A 20,990-nucleotide genomic window follows, 5' to 3' on the forward strand; every position below is an offset into this window, starting at 1 on the left:
TGGTGGCACCACTAGTTCCCCTTTCTTCCAGATGCATGCTCTTGCTCGCATAGCATCGCCCTGGGTCCCAAACTGCGTGGTGCTGAGACTGCGCATGGAGTCACGTTTGGCTCATTTCCGCTCTTCATCTTCAGTGTCTGAGCTGGTTCACTGTGTTGTGTTCTTTCAGCTTGAAGACGGCTGCCGACCTCGACTTCGGGGGGTTCTTCTGGCAGCGCCCAGCGCAGACCCGGACGACTCCACACCGGGAATGTGGCAGTGCTCCCCAGCCGGTCCCCGCCCTCTGCCTCCTCTCACATGTACTCCTCCACAGACGGTGTCACTCTCCTCCCCTCGAAGCACCATTTGCACAGGAGACTTTCTGTGAGCGCCTCACGTGGCTCGTGCTACCAGCTGATGGACACGCACGCCGGTGTCCAGCCTCACACCCGACGCACCTTTCCCATCCTGGGGCACTTCTGTTTGTGCCCCAGGGTGCGTGGCTCTGCCTGTGGGGCCCTGTGGGGCGCTGGCTTAGTCTCTAGGTGCCTCGACTTCCCTAACTGTAAAATGGGCAAAACGAAAGAGTGCTTGCCTTACTCTCAGTATATTAACAATGTTCATTGTCATTATCAACGTTAGTAAGAGATGTGCCAGACATCTGCCATCCGTGTATCCGCCATGCTCACTTCCAGACGACCTTCTATTTTTCCCTTTGACTGGAATGGCCGCCCTTCTTTGCTCTGCTTGGACGTGTCCATGATGCCCTTGTCATGCAACATCATTCAACAAACATTCCTGGGTTATTTACTAAGTGCCATGTGCAGAGAGAAGTTCTCCAGATACATGCCAAGTGAGTGAAATAAGGTCTCCCCTCATCTGGTGAGGGGCAGATGAACCAGTGTAGGTCAGTGACGGAAGACTCTCTGAGGAGATGGGAGCACAGAGAGGCTTCTGCCAGAGGGGACTGTCGTGCTGATGGCCAGAACTGGTCGTTGGCAGAGCAGGAAGGGCCACCTGAGGCCGGGGTAGCAACCGTGCCAGTGTGAGGACCCCATGCAGGGACTGTAGCCCAGGGTGGGAAGCCCATGGTGGGCATGGTGGGAGGTAGGGCTGGAAAGGCAGGGAGGACTGCCCGTGCAGGTCCTAAGGCATGCCAAGGACTTTGTCTGGGGAGCTTGGGATTCTGTGCAGGTAGGCAGAGACACACCCAGAGGTCTGTGTCTCTACCTTGTCCATCCACTCTCAGGACTCAGCTGCTCTGTGCACAGAGGGCTGCGGCTGGAATCAGGTGGCTGCCAAGACATCTTTCTAAGAGTGATGGTGATGATGCAAGGGAAGAGAAGCCACTGTCAGTCTAACTTAAAAGTTAGCAGAACCTTGAGTGAATGGTTTGAAAGTCAGGAACAAATGACTTGCCCCTGAGCTCCCCATAACGTGCCTGCTGTTCAAAGGCCAAAGCCGCACATGACTGGACTACAGACACATCAGGACTTAGTTCAGTTGGCTTGGTCATGAAGCCACTTCACGCTCTGTAGACTGGTCAGAATTCCTCAGCGAGGGGCAGGGACAGACCTGGGATCACATTTCATCACCATGGGTATATTCAGCCAAGGCTCCGTGACCAGGACTCCGGGGGCACTTGGACAGAGTGTAAGGAGAGGTGGAGCCGCGGGGTGTGCTGACGGAAGGGTGTCAGCCCTTGTTGCTCTGGGCAAGGAGGGCTGGGCAGGGCGATCCACCAGGCAGATTCTGTGAGGGGCCGGCGATGAGGGGGACAGAGCAGGCTTGCCCCGAACCTCCAGCTCAGCATGGCCTTTGTCACCTGCTCCTGGTCCCAGGCTAGAAAGGAAGGCCTGAACCAACATGAAGTCAAGCTGACTGCGGAAAGTGCTCAATGAACATTTTGTGACTAATTTAACTCCAGCTCCGCTGTTACCTGTCCTCTCAGTGACCCAGGGTTTTCCTTCATTTAAAAAAATTAATTAAGGCCTGACTAGTGGAAATAATACCTTTATCAAAAGAAATGTCCAAGAGTGTATTCCTTAAAAGAAAACTGCTTTATATATGCAGCATTTCTATAGCATTAGAGCAAATAATGGGACTTACCTGGTCCTTATTAAAAACCAACACTGTAAGGCATGGTGGTATTAAAGTTGGATCCGTTTTCCCATGGGTTCAGCATCTTATGCTGTGTTGCGCTCTGATTCACTTTAAAGACAAACCTAAGATGAACTGTTCATCTGTGGCTTCAAGTGGACAAACCCGGCCCAGAGCCGCTTCGTAATGAGAAGCAGTTTGTCCTCTGGGGCCCTGCAGAAACAACCCCTGACCCCCACCCCGGGGAGGTGCTCCTCAGACAAGATGCTGCTTAGGGCAGGGGCTGCCTGGAGGCAAGTCTAAGATGCTTACACACGTGTGCTTCCCCAGAGTGAATCTGTGACGTGGGACCAGAGGCTTGGGCTGCTCTACCGAAAGTGGTGCTGGGCCGATGGTGACAGAGAGCAGAGGTGGTTCTGGGGTACCAGTGGGCATTGGGGGCCAAAACCAACTGGGCTGTCCTAATTCCCTCAAAATCAGCCTGTCCTTCTCCCTAAAGTGTGGATCTAAAATTTGATGCCGTGGATTTTGTGCCTAAGAAAAATTCCCCGCAGCTGGGCCCAGTCCCTCCAGGGCCCCAGAGCTGCCCTGCTCACCTCATCCACTGTCCATCGGGCCACCTCGCTGGCCTGGATGTTGGCCACGCCCGGGAGGAGCTTGCAGTGCTGCTCCCTGCCGAGGGGAAGGTCCCGGAAGGGGTGCGCCGACACTGAGGACATGAAGATGGACTGGTGCAGCGCCTGCTGTGTCTGCTCAGCTGAGTATTCTGGAAGAGAGACAGGGTGGGTCAAACACACGCATGGGGCCAATTAGGGAGTAACACCTAGGTCAGCCCCTCTTCCCAGGGGCCAGGATAGGACAGGTGCACACTCAGCAGGGACCCTGGTGTTCCAGTCCCTTGGCATCGCTGCCAGGAGGCATCCCCAAGCACAGGACACGCCACTGTTCTGTTTCAAAGCAACTGTCAGGAGAAACAGATGTTATATAAGGCCCAGATGACTCCGGCTATTTGCGAAGCAAGGTCAAATAATCTCTGGGAGACATTGTTTGATGCCAACCAAGAGCTAGCCTGTCACTGCCACTGGCTTCTCTCCCTCCAGATCAGAGGTCAGAGGAAGCACAGAGCCTTGAGAACGTGGCTGTTAAGCAGATTGGCCCACCAACCCATCTGGGACATGAGTGGCCACAAAGGACAACTTCTTCCTTGAAGCTGCTTCATATGCCTCCAAAGGCACAATGAGTTCAGGTCCACATCTGGCTTCACAGGTCCCCTGGGGGACACTGATGTGGAATGCAGCACAGGGTCTCTGTGGGAATGTGGGTGGCAGCTGCTGAGCTAGCTCCCACCGAGACATGATGACCTCCTGGGACTTGGAGGAAGCAGCTGCAGCTGAGATGTGACTGTCCCGACATTGGAACTCTTAAATGATACTCTTTTCAGAGCAAGAGCTCTGAATGAGCTCTGGTTCTAAGACCTGGAGGGCAGCGGCTACTTGCTGGCTCAGGATTGGCTGCTCTCACTAAGGGGTAATGCCTCCCTCCCGCCTCTTACTTGTCCCTGGGCTTACGGAACTGGTTTTCCACCTTCCAGAGTGACTTGACTCTTAAGTTATATCCCAACATTGAGATGGAGCCAGAGATCTGAATTCAATTCCCTGGTTATTTTGCTTTGAATGTATAAATGGATAAGGAACAAAAACATTACAAAGATTTCAGAGAAAACCCAACTCATGCCTTTGTACTGTCATTTTTTTAAGATGCTTTCAACACACATGAACAAAATAAAGCCATTGCTATTCTAAAATACTTTGAGAAGAAAAGACCATAAAAAATTGTTTTGAGCCTTCTAGAAGTCTACCTTTCCCAGTGCAAATGACATGGAAGCAGTAGCCACATAATTTAAACTCTATTATGATGGTTTATGTTTTACTAACAGAGTCTGAAAAGCTATTATGCAAATATTTCTGTATAGTTTTCAGTAGGTTAGGCTGACCTGCACCTGGCATGGTTGCACGGTCATAGGCACGCTCGTAATCAGAGGTTCCAAACCAGGATGAAGCCCATTCATCACCACCCTGAGTGCTGGGTGCAGACATCCTGCATATTTACTGATGCTTGCTGTCTGCACAGATAGAGAGACAGCAAAATTGCGGCCTTCTCCCAAATTCTTATGCTCCAGTTGCAAGCAGCAGCAAATTCATCTCTAAATGCTGATTGTCCAACACTGACCTTTTTAGTATGTAAATAGGTTATCTCCCTCCGTGTAGATCAGCCAACAGTATGCAGAGCTGCCGGTTTGGAAGCAGAACTTCACATCTTCTCGGAAAAGCCAGCATGTTTACAGATGTGACTGTTCCTTAATGAAGGTGTCAGGTTGGACAAGGAGCATGTACAAAACCAGCCCTGATGACCCAGGGGGCAGAAGTGTCCCTAGTGTCTGAGGTCAAGGCCGCAGAGTCAAGACCTCCCAGGGCTCTCCTGGGCAATGAGAAGTTAACCCTATCTGCTCAGAGGGATTCAGACCTGAGTCTTTATTCTGAAAATGAATCGCTTTTTGGTTATTTTTTGCTGAAATAACGTGGACTTAAAAAAAAAAAAATCACATCTGTATCTCAAACCCATGTCCTGGGTAAACCAATCACGTACTGTTTCCAAATTGTATAGGACTCTAAAAGGACACCGTTAACGAGTCTTATGTTTTGGAAGTACAGAGATGTGAAGGGATGGTGAATATATTTCTGTGATGTACAAATAAAGGCCAAAGGCATTAAAATTATCAAAGAACGACTGTGCTCCCCAGCAAGAACATTTTCCACACTGTAATTCTGGAAGCAGAATTACACTTCCTTGAATGCCAAGGGGTCCACCTGGAAATCTGTCTAAGGTGTGCTTATACCAGCACCGAACAGCACTGGGTGTCCTCACTACCCTGCTTCTCAGGACTCCGGGCCCTGGAAGATGGGGCCTGTGGGTCAGTTCAATGGGCAGGTTCCAACTACTGGTGGGGACCTTGAGCTGTGTGCTGCATGCTTAAACACACAAGGCTTTATGCTGTCTCTAGTTTTTGAATTCAGTTAACTGTGTTCCTATTTAAATCAAACTATCTGCTTGAAGGGAGGTGAAAGCCAGGTTTCTCGAAGGATGGATAGAACTTAATGGAGAATAAGTTCTATATGACAAAGTGAGTCCTCCCATGGCAGGCGGGAAAGGTCTGCTGCCAGTGTGCTGGGTGATCAGTCCCCTGCCTGGCTTTGAGTTCTCATGGGTATAAAGACTCTTGTCTGTTTACCTACCACCTCATGTTTTGGGGAATGACTGCCAGAACTAGTTACATCCCAAGCACAAATAGTATTTACACTATTATTAACTCTATAAAATGAGATGGGAAGCCTGAAAGGTGAGTATTTGGGCTCAGAAAGACATGAAATTAGGTTAGGGAGGGAGTCTGAGAGCAGGAATTTGGAATAACCAGTCTGCCAACTCGAAGGCGGGACTGGAGTCAGGAACATGTACCATCTAGAGCTGGTGGGAGGGTAAGGAGAATGCGAATGAGGACACAGTGTGGTCCCCAGCATATCCAAACCATCCATTAAAGGGTAAGGGCTACTCTAAATTTGACTGTAAGTTCCTTGAGGTCAGGCTTGATGCCCTGTGGAGGGATATCCATTCTTCAAAGTTAACACCATGGAAGACTAATTTTCTAGCAGTAACAGGAAAGAGGGAATGGATTTTGGAGAGCATTTTGTGGTGGTTTGTCTTGCCTTTTTTTGTATCATTTACCAGGTCCAACTATTTCCAAAGCTGGTGATTTTGGGGTGAGATCCTCATGTCTGGCTGAGAGAATGCTAGGATGGGTCTTGTGTCAGAGGACTGTGGCAATGGGGGAAGGGTAGGGTCCACACCAGCTCGCCTACTCATGAGTCCCGGTGCCTACGCAGTTGCTAAGTGACTTAGCTTCCATATATCAAGGTGTTTGAAGGAGGGTAATAATTAACAAATCCCACTGAATTGTCAGCATTACAACAGCTCCTGGGACACGATAAGTGTTCAATACATGTTAGGGATTACGTTACTGTTACAAATATTATAAAAGAGACAGGCTCAAAACAGGGTTGTATGTGCTCAGCCCCACCTCAGCAAACCCAGACTTAATACCTAGCCTAGCGGTAGTTTCAGCCCCTCCCAGGAACGTAATCTCAGCCAGTCAGTCTGGAATTTCCTGGTGAGCATTTGTGAGGTAATCTGAGTGCTGGATCCCTGCCATCCCCCAAACAAAGGTGACCAAAACAACCCATTCTTTGCTTGTCCCTGTCCCCTTCTGCCTGAAAAATCTACTTTGTACAGTTCCTTGGAACTCCTCTCTGATATGGGAAACAAAGGCAGAAGAAAAATTATTAAATTTCCTTACTACCTAGATCCCCCTGACAAGTCCTTAAAATAGGCAGGGTAACATTCCTCTAGGGACTCAACTACTTCAACGTTAATACTTTGCTAAGGTCAAAGGGCAATCCTAGCCCAAAACCATGACCCCCACCCCCTACCCAGGATCCTATAAGTATAAAAATGTATAAAATTCATGTATAAAGATTTCTTTGGAAACTTCCTTTATCTCTAAACCCCCCCAAGATAAGTTTTGGCAATCATCCCCCAAGCATATGGTCCACCAATATACATCTGAAGGGTTTCCTGACTAAGGTTTTTTTAGACAATAACAAATGACATTTTCCCTACAATCGCTAGACCCTTTATAGTTCTGGAAAGCTTGCTTCCAAAATTCCTTAGAGGCTTACACTACCCCTAACGCCCTCCTAACCGGAAAGTATATAATGGGCCACTCCTCACAACCCCACTGCAGCTCTTTCTGCCCATGGGTCCTGTCCCCGTGCTTTAATAAAATCACCTTTACACAAAGACATCTCAAGAATTCTTTCTTGGCCGTCGACTTCGAACCCTAACATCTTTCCTACATCACTTTCTATCTGCTAGAGAGGATGTTTTCAATTCATGAATCATTGAAGAAAGCCAGTGAGATCTTTAAAATTTAAAGTTGAATTTTGTTTTTTAACATAAGATGCAAAGATATTTTAACTTCTAATGGAATGTTTGGACATAGAAGATTTCCAAAGCCAGTGTGGCTGAATATGCCTAAAACCTATGAAAGCTAAAATACAGACTGAACCTCAAGGGCTTCAGGCCATGTTCAGCTTACACACCCAAGTGGTCCCAGAATGACAGTGTCGGGGTCACAAAAGTTGTCTGCCAAATCCTAGTGGGAGGAAAGGAGCGTGGGAGCCATGGCCACTGCCGACGCTGGCTAGGGCATCTTGCCCGGGCACACCGGTGCCAATGTGCAGGAACCGAGTCATGCCGCTAAAATACATTCAGCCTGCCAGCTTTCAAATTATGTGGCTCTTGACAGACTTTTAAAATGTGGGGTGATTTGCATCATTTTAAATTCTGTGCATAAAATAGGCTTTTGAAAATATCCACTTAAAAATCTGCATACATTTTTATGAAATGCAAACACACGGATTTTAACTTTTTACCAAGCCCAGCACAGCTCACGTCATATTAGATACTCCCTAAATGGTTGCTAATAAAAAGCAGAAGCCTGTGATGAAGGTATATACTGTCTTCAGAAACTATTATCAAGTGAGAAGAATCAGATCATTTGTCTTGGGGCTCTTTGAGTAAACAAAGGCTTCTGGATTCAAAAGGATGTCCACCACGAACACAGGACAGAAGGGGGCTTCCTAACTGGGTGACTTATGTACTTCATCCACTAGGCCCAGCATTCAGCCCCAGTACCCCCCTAACACAGCTGAGGGATATGGGATGCTTCCCAGTTACACTGCAGCAAGTGGTTCCTACCCTCTCCCCTAAAAGTCAGCCAAGAAAATTCAGCCTGTGAAAGCAGCCCCCCTACTAGAGGTTTTAATATTTTAATTAGTCAAAACGCCTTTTGGGTCAGAAAGTGAAATGCATGTGTAATCCCGGCTTTGCCTCTAACTTCAACGTGTGAATGACAATAAAGAAAGCTATCCCTACACTTAAGATGTCTTTCCCCTTCCAGAAAACACTGAGCATGTAGTACTTGTCACCTAGGTGGTTTGCTGTTTCTAGAACAGTTTGGCCGTAACAAGTTTTTGGATATTATTTTTCTCTCACTGGGTGTTTCTTTTGGGCTTTATGAATTTAAAAAATATATTATCGTGTGTTTACTGATTTTGGCCCAGGCACTGTGAGATCTGGAGCACTCACTAGTTTCTGCAGCCAGCACATTCAGCTGCATGTCCAGCTCTAGGGGAGGGGAGGCCCTAACTAGAATACCAGGAGACTTGGTCTGGTACTTGGATCATATCCATTCAGCAGCATTCAGAGAGGAGAAAATAAATAGTTCCATCTCCAAAAATAGTCAGTCAATGCCCTTCTTGCAGAGGCAACAAGTTGCTGGAATCCAGCAGACTCTCTGATGGGACAGGAGTCTCCACAGCAAGTGCCATCTGCTCTGAAAGGGGAAACCCTAGCTGGGCACAGACAGGCCCTCTGCTCCAAGTCCACGGGGATAGCCAGACCTGCCCAGTTGTGGAGGCTGTGGGACTCAGGCCTGCCTCTTGGGTGTCACGACCAGACAGATGCAGGACATGGTATGAGCACAGTCAGCTTCCCCATCCTACAGACTTCAACAAAATCTGAAGGATTTTGAGAGGAAGAGATTTTAATTCATTTGCAAATAACATGAAAGTGGGTCCCTGATTTCTTCTCTGCCCCTCTCGTTCTCCCGGCTTCGGCTCCTCTCCCACAAAGGGAAAAAATCCTTTATGGAAATGTTCTTTAAAAATATGGTTGTTTCTTCACAAAGGCGCGCACAACAAAACTGAAGCAAGTGAGTCATAAATGGTAACCAGAGGCTGCACGGCTGGGCCTCGAGTTATTTTTAATCCCACTAACTACAGAGACCCATTTCACAAGCAACCCTCTCTTCAATGAAAGGGGTAGCCATTCTGCTGTGTTCTCTGCTCTAAAGAGAAGAAAATAAAAAATAAAATGGCAATGAGTCCCAGTATGCTGTTATGTTTTTTCTTGCTTACTGTATACCATGACAATCACTGTCAGACTTTCCTCAATTTACCCATCACTTCCTGAGGAGTTATTCTGCTTGCAGCCTTGTGCCCCAGTAGTGGCTTCTGCTGGGGAAGTGTGGAAAGGCTCAGGATGGGCTTTGCACTTGGCAACATTGTTTCTTCTCAGGATCCCCTGGTTTCAGGTCTTTGTTCTTAAAGGGCTTGGGGCGTCAGTTCTTTTTCTTTTTCTTTTTCAAGATTTTATTTATTTATTTGATAGAGATCACAAGTATAGGCAGAGAGGCAGGCAGCGAGAGAGGGGGAAACAGGCTCCCTGCTGACAGAGAGCCTGACGTGGGACTCGATACCAGGACGCTGGGATCATGACCCAAGCCCAAGGCAGAGGCTTAATTCACTGAGCCATATAGGAGCCCGGGGTGGGGGGCAGTCATTTCTATACTACCTCATCTTCTCTTGATTTGACCAGGCTGAACTCATTCAGTCCCTCCTCATTTTTAATTCTTTAACCCCCAGTCTCCTCAAAACAAAAAGAAACCCAGAGCAAGAGGAACCCAAACAGCATCCGGGAGACGAGACAACAACACAACATCTGCATTCAAGAATATACCTGAATAGGAGGTCAGTTTCTAGCAGGCCCTCTGCCCACTGCCGGTTTGCACCCCTAACTTCTTCTCTTAGCAAGTGGGGTGATTTGCTGTCCCATGCTCCGTTTTTTTGTAACGTTATTATTTAGAACCCATACATTTTTATCTGCAGAGTGCTTTATGATTGTGGTTCTTCATCTTTTGTCTTTCCTCATCACAAACCTGTTTGTTCTGCACTGATTTTATATGAATGTGGGAGATGAAGCAATAGAAATGTCTGGGACTTCCCAGGGGGCCAATCAATAGAATCAGAAGCTGAATGAAGAATGCTGCATGCTCTAGATCTGTGTAGTATCCACAAAGCAGCCACTGGCCACACGTGGCCCTGGACTACGTGCTATGTGGATAGTACAACCTGAGATGTGCTGTGAGTGAATGACGTGTCCTGGATTTTGATTACTTTTACCAAAAAAAAAAAATATATATATAATGTAAAATATGCCCTTACACTTTTAAATCTTGATTTACATGTGAAATGATATTTTGTATATATTGGGTTAAATAAAGTGCCAATCAATGAACTTTTCTTGTTTCTTTTGTTATTTTAAGCGTGGCTGCTAGATAACTTAGAGCTCGCAGGCCGCTAGCGTATTTCCACTGGACAGTGCCATGTGGAAGAGTGCAGAGTTGTGGCATCTGGGCCATGTGCGGGGAGTCCAGGGGGTTGATTAGAGTCCACAGGACTCCTTGTGCTACCGTGATAAACATACCGCTCCGGGTGGCCTGCACGACCCCAGCCACTGCAAGCCTGAGGAGGGAGGAAGACAGAAGACTGGAGACTAGAGACTGCCCTCCTGGGTGGGGGAGTGCTGCTGGAAACGCGGCCTGAGCTCGCATCCTGGCTCCACAGTCAACTGGCTGGATGCCGGAGTTGTGCACTGGTACACTGGTCTGATACACAGAGGATGCTCATTGTCTCCACAGTTGGTAAATAAATGACTGAAGGAAGAAATGCATGTATCGGGCAAGTAGGAACTAACTTCATTTACTACAAATGCAATGAATGGCGGCTTTCAAAACCAGATCAGGAACCACTCAGATTTCAAGCCACTTTCTCTAAAAGTTTGGCCATACACCCCCAGATCACTAAATTCTCAAGGATCCTGTGGTAACTCAGCTCCTCTCTTTCCTCCCTGGTGAGTGGGCCCTAGGGGGAGGATGGACACAGAGCTTTGAAGTTACTAGACTTCCTATTGCCATATTTTGAGAGTCCTCGATTGTCACAGAAAAGCCCAGCCTCCTCTGAGACCTCATTTTTGGGCTTTATAATTCATCACCTCCGTTCGGAGCCAACTGGCCTTCGCTCCTCAGCCTTGCTCCCTTAGTGAAAACCCAGTGCCCCAGCTCACAATCCCTGGTCCTCCAGGCCTGCCTTCCCTGTGAGCAGGTGTCACCACACTGGCCTGTCCCCTTGACACTCCTCCTGCCTGTCCTCATTGTCAATATCTCTGAAGACCGAGAAGCAGAGCTCCTCACGGGCGGCCATCCAGCCCCACAGCCCACTGCTGGCCTTCTTCCCTACTGACTGAGCGTCTCCTCGCAGCTCCTACTCAGCAAGCACCCAAACTGTATCCACCCTCTGCTAGACACTGCAGTCTTCCATTTCTCCCCCGCACGGCTTCTCTTCCCCAGCCCCGCCGCAGGAACTCAAGGCTGCGCCTCCTTCAGTGGCTTCCACATCTCCTCTGGTCCTCAGCTGGCTCCTCCCGCCCCTCAATGGCTGGCCCGTGGGACACAGCCTTCCTGGCTTCTCTTGGCCTTGCTGCCTTCACAAAGGCGCCTTCGACCAGTTTATAGCCAAACACAACTAGATCCCGATGGGACAAGTCATTTCACAAGCAGGGGGAGTGGCGAGTAATACTAACTCCCTATAATGAGACTCAGTCCCCCCACCTATGACAGGATTCAGCTGCAGCTTTTATTCCCGGACGGCAGGGTTTTCGCTCCTCCTTTTGATCCTAGAGCAGGAAACTCTCTTGTAAGGGGTCTCCAATGCCAGGAGTCTATCCGTCAGTTCCCAGACGCTTAGGATTCCCTGCACGGAGGTCCTCAGGCCTCCTCACTGTCCTCAGCCCTCAACAAGGGGTGTCCTGCCTGGTCAGGGCCGCTCCCTCACCGCCCGCACCACTTACTACCCTACAGAGACTGTTTGCTCTGCCGTCTTGATTCGTGGAGTATAAACTCAAGGGCAGTCCTTTCCGCTTCCTCCTTGCATCCCCGCCGGCGGCACTGATCTGACACATGGTACGGCGGAGTCCAGGTGCTTCCTACCTGATGGGAGCGCTGAGCCGTCTGAGGAATTGTACCGCAGAGACAAATAACGTGGTGGCAAATGCTAACTCGATCTGTGCCAGGGAAAACAATGAGTTTCCATCCCGTGGGCTCTCTTTTGCCAAATAGACTCATTACTGAAAAGGCTGAGAATTGTTTGTGATATAGAATCTAACTAACATCTCAATTTTGATACTTGAGAAGCAGATACCCCCTGGTTTCATTTCAACGAAAATGCAGAGAAATCCATATTAACTTTTGGTATGTTAGTCATCCAGTAAAAGATTTCAGTGCAGCATATTTTTTGATGGTGAAAGGGTGACCTTTTCATTTAGTATCTGCTTCACACAGCTTGAGACATCATTAATTAACTCTTTTTGATTGAATACTACAACTCAATCGCTCAGCATGTATTTTTTTTTTTTTATTCTCTGCAAGACCATTTCCTTTCACTTGCAGACATGAGACCATAATTAAAGGAACACTGGTGCCAACTTGACCAAGAAATGGAGTGTCTCTTCTCAAATTGCCCCCCTACCACCTGTCCACTTCCTATCCCTGCTCACTGCGTGCAGTCACAAGAGCGCACCCTATTTGAGCGGACACTGGCAAGTCTGAAATGCCCTGCCCTGCTTAGACCCGCGTCACTGTGGCACAGGAGAAAACAGAACGGAGCGTGAGGAACAGTTTAATTGCCCTCTTAATCCCAGCTGTGGATGGTGGTTCGGTATTGGAAGGAGGCCGGTGGATTTGCGTTGAGGGCGTGGTAGGGGGGCACCTAAGGTGGCAGCATGTGGGGCCAGTGTCAGAGCCCAGGCCTGTGAGTGTGCCGGGCTCCTAACTCCCTTGGCTGTTTCTCATCTCCGGTAATGTAGGGGTGGGGAGCAACGAGTGAGCTAATACATCATAAACCTGAAAATCTTATACAACCCACCTCCAGGGGGGAAGACAACTTTGTCCTTTCTCTCTGTGCCACCGCCCCCCGCCCCCGACCTGCAGCGTACTAGCGTGGCCCCTGACACAGGGCAGGTGCTCAAGGGCTGTTTGCTGATATACAGGCAGCAGGACAGGCAGAAATCCTGAGGAGGGAGGATGATCAGTGTTGACTGATGGAAAGCCTGAGGCTCCCCACTGTGTTCGTGCCCTCAGGGAACACCTCATTGGCTTTCGCCTTCTCCTTCTCTGCACTGCCCCATTCCTAACCTCTGGACTGCTGGAGCAAGGAGTCCTTGGGTGCCCAACCTCAGGGAAACCTCAGGTCAAACAGTTCCTGAGGACTCCACGGTGGCCAGGCTTGCGGTGAAGCCCAGCCAGCCCAGGGCAGGGCACTGTGCACACCAGCCGGGAGCTCTCCATCGGGATGGCAAAATGGCACCCGAAGGGATGGGCCCCAGAGCTGCCAGAGCCACGGGGGAGAGGGGTGGTTTCAGAGCCCTCTGCTGGCACCAGTCTGGACTTGGAGTGAGCTGGGAACCAAGAGCACACTCGTTTGCTGGTTGCCTCTTACTGACGGCTTTATTTTCTCCACCTGACCTCGTGGGGGTAGTGCTATTAGCTCTCGAGGGTCTCAAACACCGTGGGGAACTTGGCAAAAGATATTCAGCAGGCAATGGCAGGGGTGGGATGCCAACCCCAGAGCCCACCACAGCAGGGGCACTCCTTTCCTCCAATCCCTTGAAAGAAGTTTCCTTGTGTCACTGCCTCCAGATTTCTGTATAAAGTGTTAAGAGGCGAAAGTGACATTTTGGGGAGGCAGGGATTGTGGGGCCTGATCATTCTGGGGAAGACAGAGGTGCCTCTCCTTTTTAAGGAAAGCCTTATAAAGTGCTGAGTGCTGCACCACTAAGACAACAGATCTCCAGACAGATCTTTGGGAGTATTGCCAGACTTATCTCAAAATAAACATGTTTTCAGAGACTCTACCTGGAAACTGTGTAGACCTGATCAAAGAAGCACTCTGAGCCTTGGAGAGGACAGCTTGGCAGAAGGGAGAAGACAGCAGCCCCCAGTGCATGAGCCCAGGGGCCCACCCACTTCGACTGGGGAATTCAGCACTGCTGCTCATCCTTTCCCGTCTCTGGCAAGAAAAGCTGCCTCCTTCCTTGGCAAGGAGCTCGGCACAGACGCTCCCTCCAAAGTAGTGCCAAGGGCTCCCCTCATGGAGGTGCTGACGTGTTCACAGAATCAGAGAAATCAGCCTGTGTCGTGGGGGTGCTCGGAGGTCCAAGTGATGGGTCTGTGTGTCTTGGAAGTCGGCCTGTTTTCACAGGCTTCTGTGCTCCATCCACCCTGTGGAGGAGCTGTTCTTTTTCGCAAATGGTCCTGGGGGAACTCTTCCAGCCTGGGACAGCCCCAACATTCTGAGGCACGTTCCCTCGCCTGTCTTCTGCTCTGGGAGAGGGAGGCACTTGGCAGAAGCCAGCTTGCCCCTTGTGAATCCACCCTGAGCGCTCCCTCTTAGGTGTTCCTGTGATCCTTTCTTTCGTTGAAAACACATCAAAACACATCGACACATTAGTCTGTGGGCTTCTTTTCACATTTCCCTTCTGGGCAAATTCAATGAGGAAGCAGCTCAGGGGATGTTTCCTTTTTTTGGGAGTTGTATGTATTTCCAGTGTATTCCCTGCTTTCAGGGAGGCAAGTCCCAACGGTGCCCCCAGGAGAGGCTGCTGCTTGTGTGGTCCTTGTTCCGGTTCCCTCGTAAATACTGAGACGAGGGCCAGAGAGGCAGAAATCCCTGGCAGCAGCTGTTCGTGAAGTATGGCTCGTGTTCGCGCCCACACCATATTTCCCTACTACTTGGCTTTCCGGTGAGCCCCTCCTGCCCGTGTTCCTGTTTTTTCCTATATTCACAGAGCACGTGTATTTTCCCACGCACTGTGGCAGAAACCGCCCTTGCCCCCTTTGGGTCCTCACCCTCCTTGGCCCCAGGCTCACCTGTCGATCCCAGATGGCACAGTGGACCCTGAACACTGGAAGACATACGGGCGGAGCAGAAAATAATTTTAAGGCTAGTTTTCCTAGTTATAAGAAGAAATTAGTAAGCTTGGTATTATATAGACTTCAGCCTTTTCCTTCAAAATTATTAGAAGAATGAAAAGAAACACTATACCAGCAATTAAGAAAATCAACTTATTCTGGAGAAGCAAAAAATATGTAATAACCTTTTATTCATTACATGATTCAAGTGTTGTCAGAAACTGGGGTTTAAGCCCCATATAAGCTGCTCCATTCCGTCATTTATGTTCTGTCCCGAAATGAACCTCACTTGATGCCAATATGCACAGATAATACATCTGACTTTTTCTAATTTATTACCCTCAAGAAAACAGAAAGCTTTTACTGTTCTCACATTGTGTGTGTGTGTGTGTGTGTGTGTGTTGGAAAGAAGCAAAAGGAAAAGAACTCCAAACATTTAGCTGGCAGGAATAAGTACCTGGCACAAGTTAAAAACAAATCAGGAAGCAAAGAGATAATGAAGGAACCAGATCTGCCACTACAGTCTGCATTTCAACCTCCTTTTACAAATCGGGAGGCCAGCCTACGGAGACATCCACTTCCATCTGGGCAACACCTGTGCCTCCTTTTTCCCATGCAGAATTGCCCACTCCCCCTGCACCTTGGTCCTGCTCCTGCTGCCCTGACCATTGCACATTTTCCCAACACACCCCTTGAGTGCCAGCCTAGAGCAATGTGCTCTCTTCCTTCGGGGCAGGGGGTTGGTTCTTTGTGCTGTGCAGAAGTGATTTCCCAGATCCACCAAGCTGTGGACACAGTCGGAGGTTATTTCTTGATGATGTGTTAGCACAGGAGCCAAGAACAGTTAGTCTGAACCAGGGTCTCTGTCACCTGAAATTCACATTGTCCAGTCAGAACTCCATGCAGAAGCACGGAACCAGAGGACCCACCAACCGAACCATTCAGGAGCCTGGGCTGTATAGTGTCTCTCAGACGTCATGGAAAATGTCATGGAAAATGTCCACCACAGAGCCAGTGGGCACGCCTCTAGAAAATACAGGCTGAAAAATATGTTCTTTGCAGAAAGTAACCAGGATAAATTATAGCTCAGAAGAGTCAAGTTTATGAACCTATTGTATTTACAGGGTATTTGAGGCAGATGCCTAGTTGACACATTCATAATACCTTGCAGAATGACAGTCTAATTTCCATTTTTAAAAAGTGCACAAGATTGGATCAAAGCTGTCACATTTATCACAGGCATGCCTAGAGGGACAGGAATGTGGTGGGATAAGAGATAGTATGATTTATCCTGAATTGATTAATTGACTTATTTCCCATGTATGTGAACATAAAAAATGATATAGAATTTTAAAATTTTACTTTTTATGTATTTAAGTCATAAAAAATATGACTACTAGTAAATGCTGAGTAACTATTTCGGGGTAACTTCTAGGTAACTATTTCAAACCTGTCATAGTATGAAATTCAAGTAACAACAGTGGGGCAACTGAGGAAAATAGGCGGAGGGCCCCATTGCCTCAGTGACAAGGTGACAATTTCCTTGGGTCTTTCACGTCTGTGTGTGGAAATATGAGCGACTCACAAGACTTGGTTACAGGAGCCTCGTGACAAATGTGGCCCATCTCACAAAGAAACAGCCTGTTGTTCATGAAGGCCTTCTTTCCAGCATGGAGGCAATGCTTGCCTTGCACTGATACAGGGAAACCGCTTTCTCAAGTAAATGATACTTGCCTACAAAACCACGCTTTGGACCTCTGTCAAAAATGCAAATGCCTTTGGAATCAGTAATTTTCTCTAAAAGGTTTTTTTCCTCTTGAAGATCTTGTGGAAGTGCTGTCACTCAAAGAGACAATGTTATGTCTGAAGGACTGAGCTGAATGCTCTGGGATTACTCCGTCACAAGATACCTTCATCTCTGTTAATAAGTTAAGAGAATAAGGTGGTAACACCAACACCACAAACAATCACAGAATCCTGTTCTTATTTATCAACCACACAAGGTAAGCTGCTAATACCTGGGAGCTTGTGTGGGTGGGGTTTAAAAACAGCGTAAAAGAAGGAGAGCATTGTAATGCAGCCTGGGTTTGAGGGAGACTGACTCAGGGAGGCTGTCACCACACTCTCACAACCCTGTCTGTTGAAAGGTGTGATATTTAGGGACATTCTGCAGAGCTTCTAATAAACCATTTGAAAGAGAAAACACTGAGAACAAGATGGGATGGTGGCAGAAGACAGCGGCGGGGATGGAATATGTGCCTGAAATAAATGAGAAACAACAAGTTTCTGAGGCGAGAAGATCCCTCCTGCCTCCCCAGTAACCTCGGATTTTCAGGCAATGAGACTGCCCCACCACTCTGCAGTCTTCCTTTCGGGCTGATGTCCTCATACTCAATATACTTCAATTACACAGTGAGGCTGTATTGTGTCAAATTTTGTTCTCACTGGGGAATAGCAAAATCATCTGGAACTCTCTTCTAAGGCCCCGTACATTTATGAGGCCATAGCAGGGTCATTTGGGGGGAAATGCCAGGATAAATCATCGTGGCTACATTTCTGAAGTGTGACAAGGCTATGGAAGCCCATCATTGAGCTGTGCCTTATTCTAGAACACTCCCCGCTCAAATCTCCTGTTACAACTTGTATGCACCGCCAAGAAATGGTTTCTCTTCAGTCATTTTTATGACTTCCTCTTTTTAGAGGTTTCTAGTATGTTCTTCAAAACTGAAGATGTTGAGGTGTCTGGGTGGCTCAGTGGGTTAAGCCTCTGCCTCCAGTTCAGGTCATGATCCCAGGGTTCTGGGATCGAGCCCCACAATGGGTTCTCTAATCTGCGGGTAGCCTGCTTCCTCCTGACCCCCTGCCTGCCTCTCTGCCTACTTGTGATCTCTCTCTCTGTCAAATAAATAAAATCTCTAAAAACAACAAGAAAAACTTGAAGATGTTAAGAAGTGAATACAACTCCAAAGAAAACGTTACATGTATTTAATTATGTCACTGTAACAATGCAAAAAATTCTTGATAGAACTGAATATTTGGGAAAAAAGGGCCTTTCAAAATATTTCAGAGGCTATTACATTTTAGATTTTGAATAGAAAAGGGAGACTTCTGGGTAGCCCCCCCACCCCTCATTTTCATTTATTATTCTTTCAAAGGCAGCTAATGCTGCTTATGTTCCCATTTCTTTCTTGGTGAGAAAATTAATGGATATGCTAAAAAAATTTGCATGCAGAGTGAACCTGAACCTTGTTTCTGAATTATTTTTGGACTTTGGTCCTGAATCATGGATAATGATCTAGGTGACTTCAGGAGAATTTTCTCAGAGGGGGTTAAAAGCTGACAGGTGTAGATGACCGGTCAGAGTCCTATCAGTCAATTATAGGTAGGGAAATGGAAAACAGCAGCTTGGGCCTCAAACTGGGCTTCTTAACAAATAGGAAACATCATTCTTAACTTTTCCTTTCTGAGATCTCCAGATAATAGCGCTATGGGAAGGAGGAACAATTTAATGAAAGCTTTTACCTGCTGGCTGAAACTAAGCAGCCTATTTATAAACGGCTCTGAAATTCAAGTAGAAAGCTCTTACCTACTCAAAGTTCAAATGAGAACACAAGGCAAAGGAGTGAAGACACCAAGGCAAAGCACATGGGCTGGGCCGCCAAGTATGTAACATTGAACCAAAAACGAGCGTGCGACAGGTGACTGGGGGAGAATCAGTGGGCAACCAGAAGACCGGCCTTCGTTAAGGCTGATCCGAAATGGTCTTCGAGGGAAGCTACTGTTGCAGGTGGAGAATATTTTATTAAATACTGTGTAAACTGTTCTGCTCCTTCTGTTCCCAGCACTAAAATCCTGGCCTTTTCCCCTCTGCCCCCCAAGCAGGGCCTGCCCCACAAGGCCCCACATGCATGCAACGGTTTCTGTGTGTCAGGCATGGTTTTAAGCCTTTAAAGTAAGCAACATGGGGCAGGGAGAGGGAACGGAATTTGCCTAAGAAACTTTCTAGAGAGTGGCAGTGTAGGGATCCCCAGTGAGGCTGTCTGGCTTCCTGTCTGTGCTCTCAACCACTGTATGACACGGACCTTTCTGAGCGATTTCTGAGTACTGAAGTTACAAGGACTATTGTCAACATGTAGGCAACAATTGGTCTGGATATGGGGTTGTCAGAAGCCAGCATGTTGAGGGAGACGCTGCCCGGGCAGGTGAGGGGGTAGGGGGCTTCACCCTGAGGCATGAGGTGTGTAGGGCAGAGTTTAGTGTACCTGGCACTGGGCTAGAAGACATGGAATACAGACAGCAGAGCACTGAGTGAGGGTTGAAGGAAGGGTAGACACTGCAGACGGGACACCAGGAGACAGGCTAATTCCCTAGGTGGATTTTGCAGCTGGGGTCCAGGGAGCAGATGTTGCTGGGGCTCAGAGAGGGACACAGTTTAGAGAAGACTCTGACATTTCTCTCTAGGACCAGCCAGCAACTGAAGTGGACAGTAGTGAGGTCTTGATTCAGGTCTGCAATTTAGAGTGACCTGGTCAAAGAGAATGAGCCATCCACAAAATGGTTACTGCTAGAGCAGTTGATTCCCCTGAGAATAAGAAGGTGCTGGGGTCAGTGAAGGATGTGCGTGCCTTGGCTCTGTCCCACTCAGACCACAGGCCAGGAGCACTCGCGTGTGAGAACCCCTTTCCCCTGTGCAGTGTTTCAGCGGCTCCGTAGTGTGGTTCGTATGCTATGGCATCTGAGCTCCAATCAGTCCTGTGGGACACCGTGGTCCTGGATATATAGGGTGCCCCGAGATCTGTCCACAGTCACAGAACTGGCAAATGGCCGAGACAGGGCTCCAGCCAGCACCTGACTCCCATCTCGCAGCTCTTTCCATTAACTTATTGCTATTTCCTCATCTCTACCAGGTGTATCAGTCAGCATTTGCGTGCAATGTCGTAAGATGAAGGAGCCTTTCATAAACTTCCCCTGGAAGCTTCTAGAGGAAGGTCTCATCTCCTTTCCTCCCCTCTGGTGGCTAGGTTTCTCTCTCTCTCTCTTTTTCTTTCCTAAACATCATAAGGTGCCCTTAAGCAAAGATTTCAAAATAGGCACCATTAAAATCTGCTAAAAACGAAACAAAAGTTCTGTCCCAGGGAGAGCTTGTCCTATTCAGGGAGCCGCATGAATATGTGCATCTGTCTGTGGTGACCTGCACGGCGCCGGGGAGGGCGCCACGGACTCAGGCGACAGACCCCAGTCCACAATCGGACTCCACTGCGCATTTGCCGTGTCACCTTCCTCTAGACGTCTGACTTCCCAGAGCCTCAGTGTTTTCACCTGGAAAATGGACTTAGTAACATGGGAATGTTCAGGGAATTAAGTCACTGGTATGGGACGGCTTACCATCCCTTAAGCCTGACATTTACAAGTGTAAATGTGAGGAACTACCCCTTTCTTGTTCTCTACCTTTCCTTCCAGGCCAGAGAGTGAGCAACTCCCAAAAGAAAAGGCAAGTAGCCATCTCCTCCCATCCATGAGAAGGCTGGACCTGTCTGTTCATGGTGCCTTTGAGATCCTGCCGCTCGGCTGGGGCTGGGGCCTATAGTCTGGCTCGGGCTCCAGGTAGCCCGGCCTCAAGGGACCCAGCCACAGTAGATGCCACTGAACTTCTAAAGAGGCTCCGGGCTGGGAAGGGCCTGGGCACCCGCGCTCCTTCTGCTCAGTGCATTCTGACTTCCATGCGGAAGAGCGAAGGTGCCGGGAAGAGAGGAGAGCGGCGACAGAGCAGAGAGAGGGAGGGCACTCCAAAATGGGTCCATTTCTTGAAAGAATAAAATCTAAGCCTTAGCAAACTCACACGGATCCTGACACCTGTCCACTGTCCTCCCTTGTTACAGCCCCGAATGTCTGCAAACCCAATGAGAGCCCAAAAGGAATAAAAAACAGCCGT

The 20,990-nt window shown here is 48.3% G+C and overlaps 1 protein-coding gene across 4 annotated transcripts in view; it reads right to left on the minus strand.

The window, feature by feature from the left end:
• L3MBTL4 (L3MBTL histone methyl-lysine binding protein 4) overlaps positions 1 to 20,990 on the minus strand; it is a 453,724-nt gene that overhangs the window by 10,381 nt on the left and 422,353 nt on the right. For all 4 annotated transcript variants that reach the window (XM_032309584.1, XM_032309585.1, XM_032309583.1 and 1 more), the window contains one exon: positions 2,676 to 2,845. In XM_032309584.1, coding sequence (XP_032165475.1) covers positions 2,676 to 2,845 — 170 coding nt within the window. The remainder of the gene's footprint in view (positions 1 to 2,675; positions 2,846 to 20,990) is intronic.

The sequence above is a fragment of the Mustela erminea genome, chromosome 13 (assembly GCF_009829155.1).
Source record: "Mustela erminea isolate mMusErm1 chromosome 13, mMusErm1.Pri, whole genome shotgun sequence".
Taxonomy (NCBI): Eukaryota; Metazoa; Chordata; class Mammalia; order Carnivora; family Mustelidae; genus Mustela; species Mustela erminea.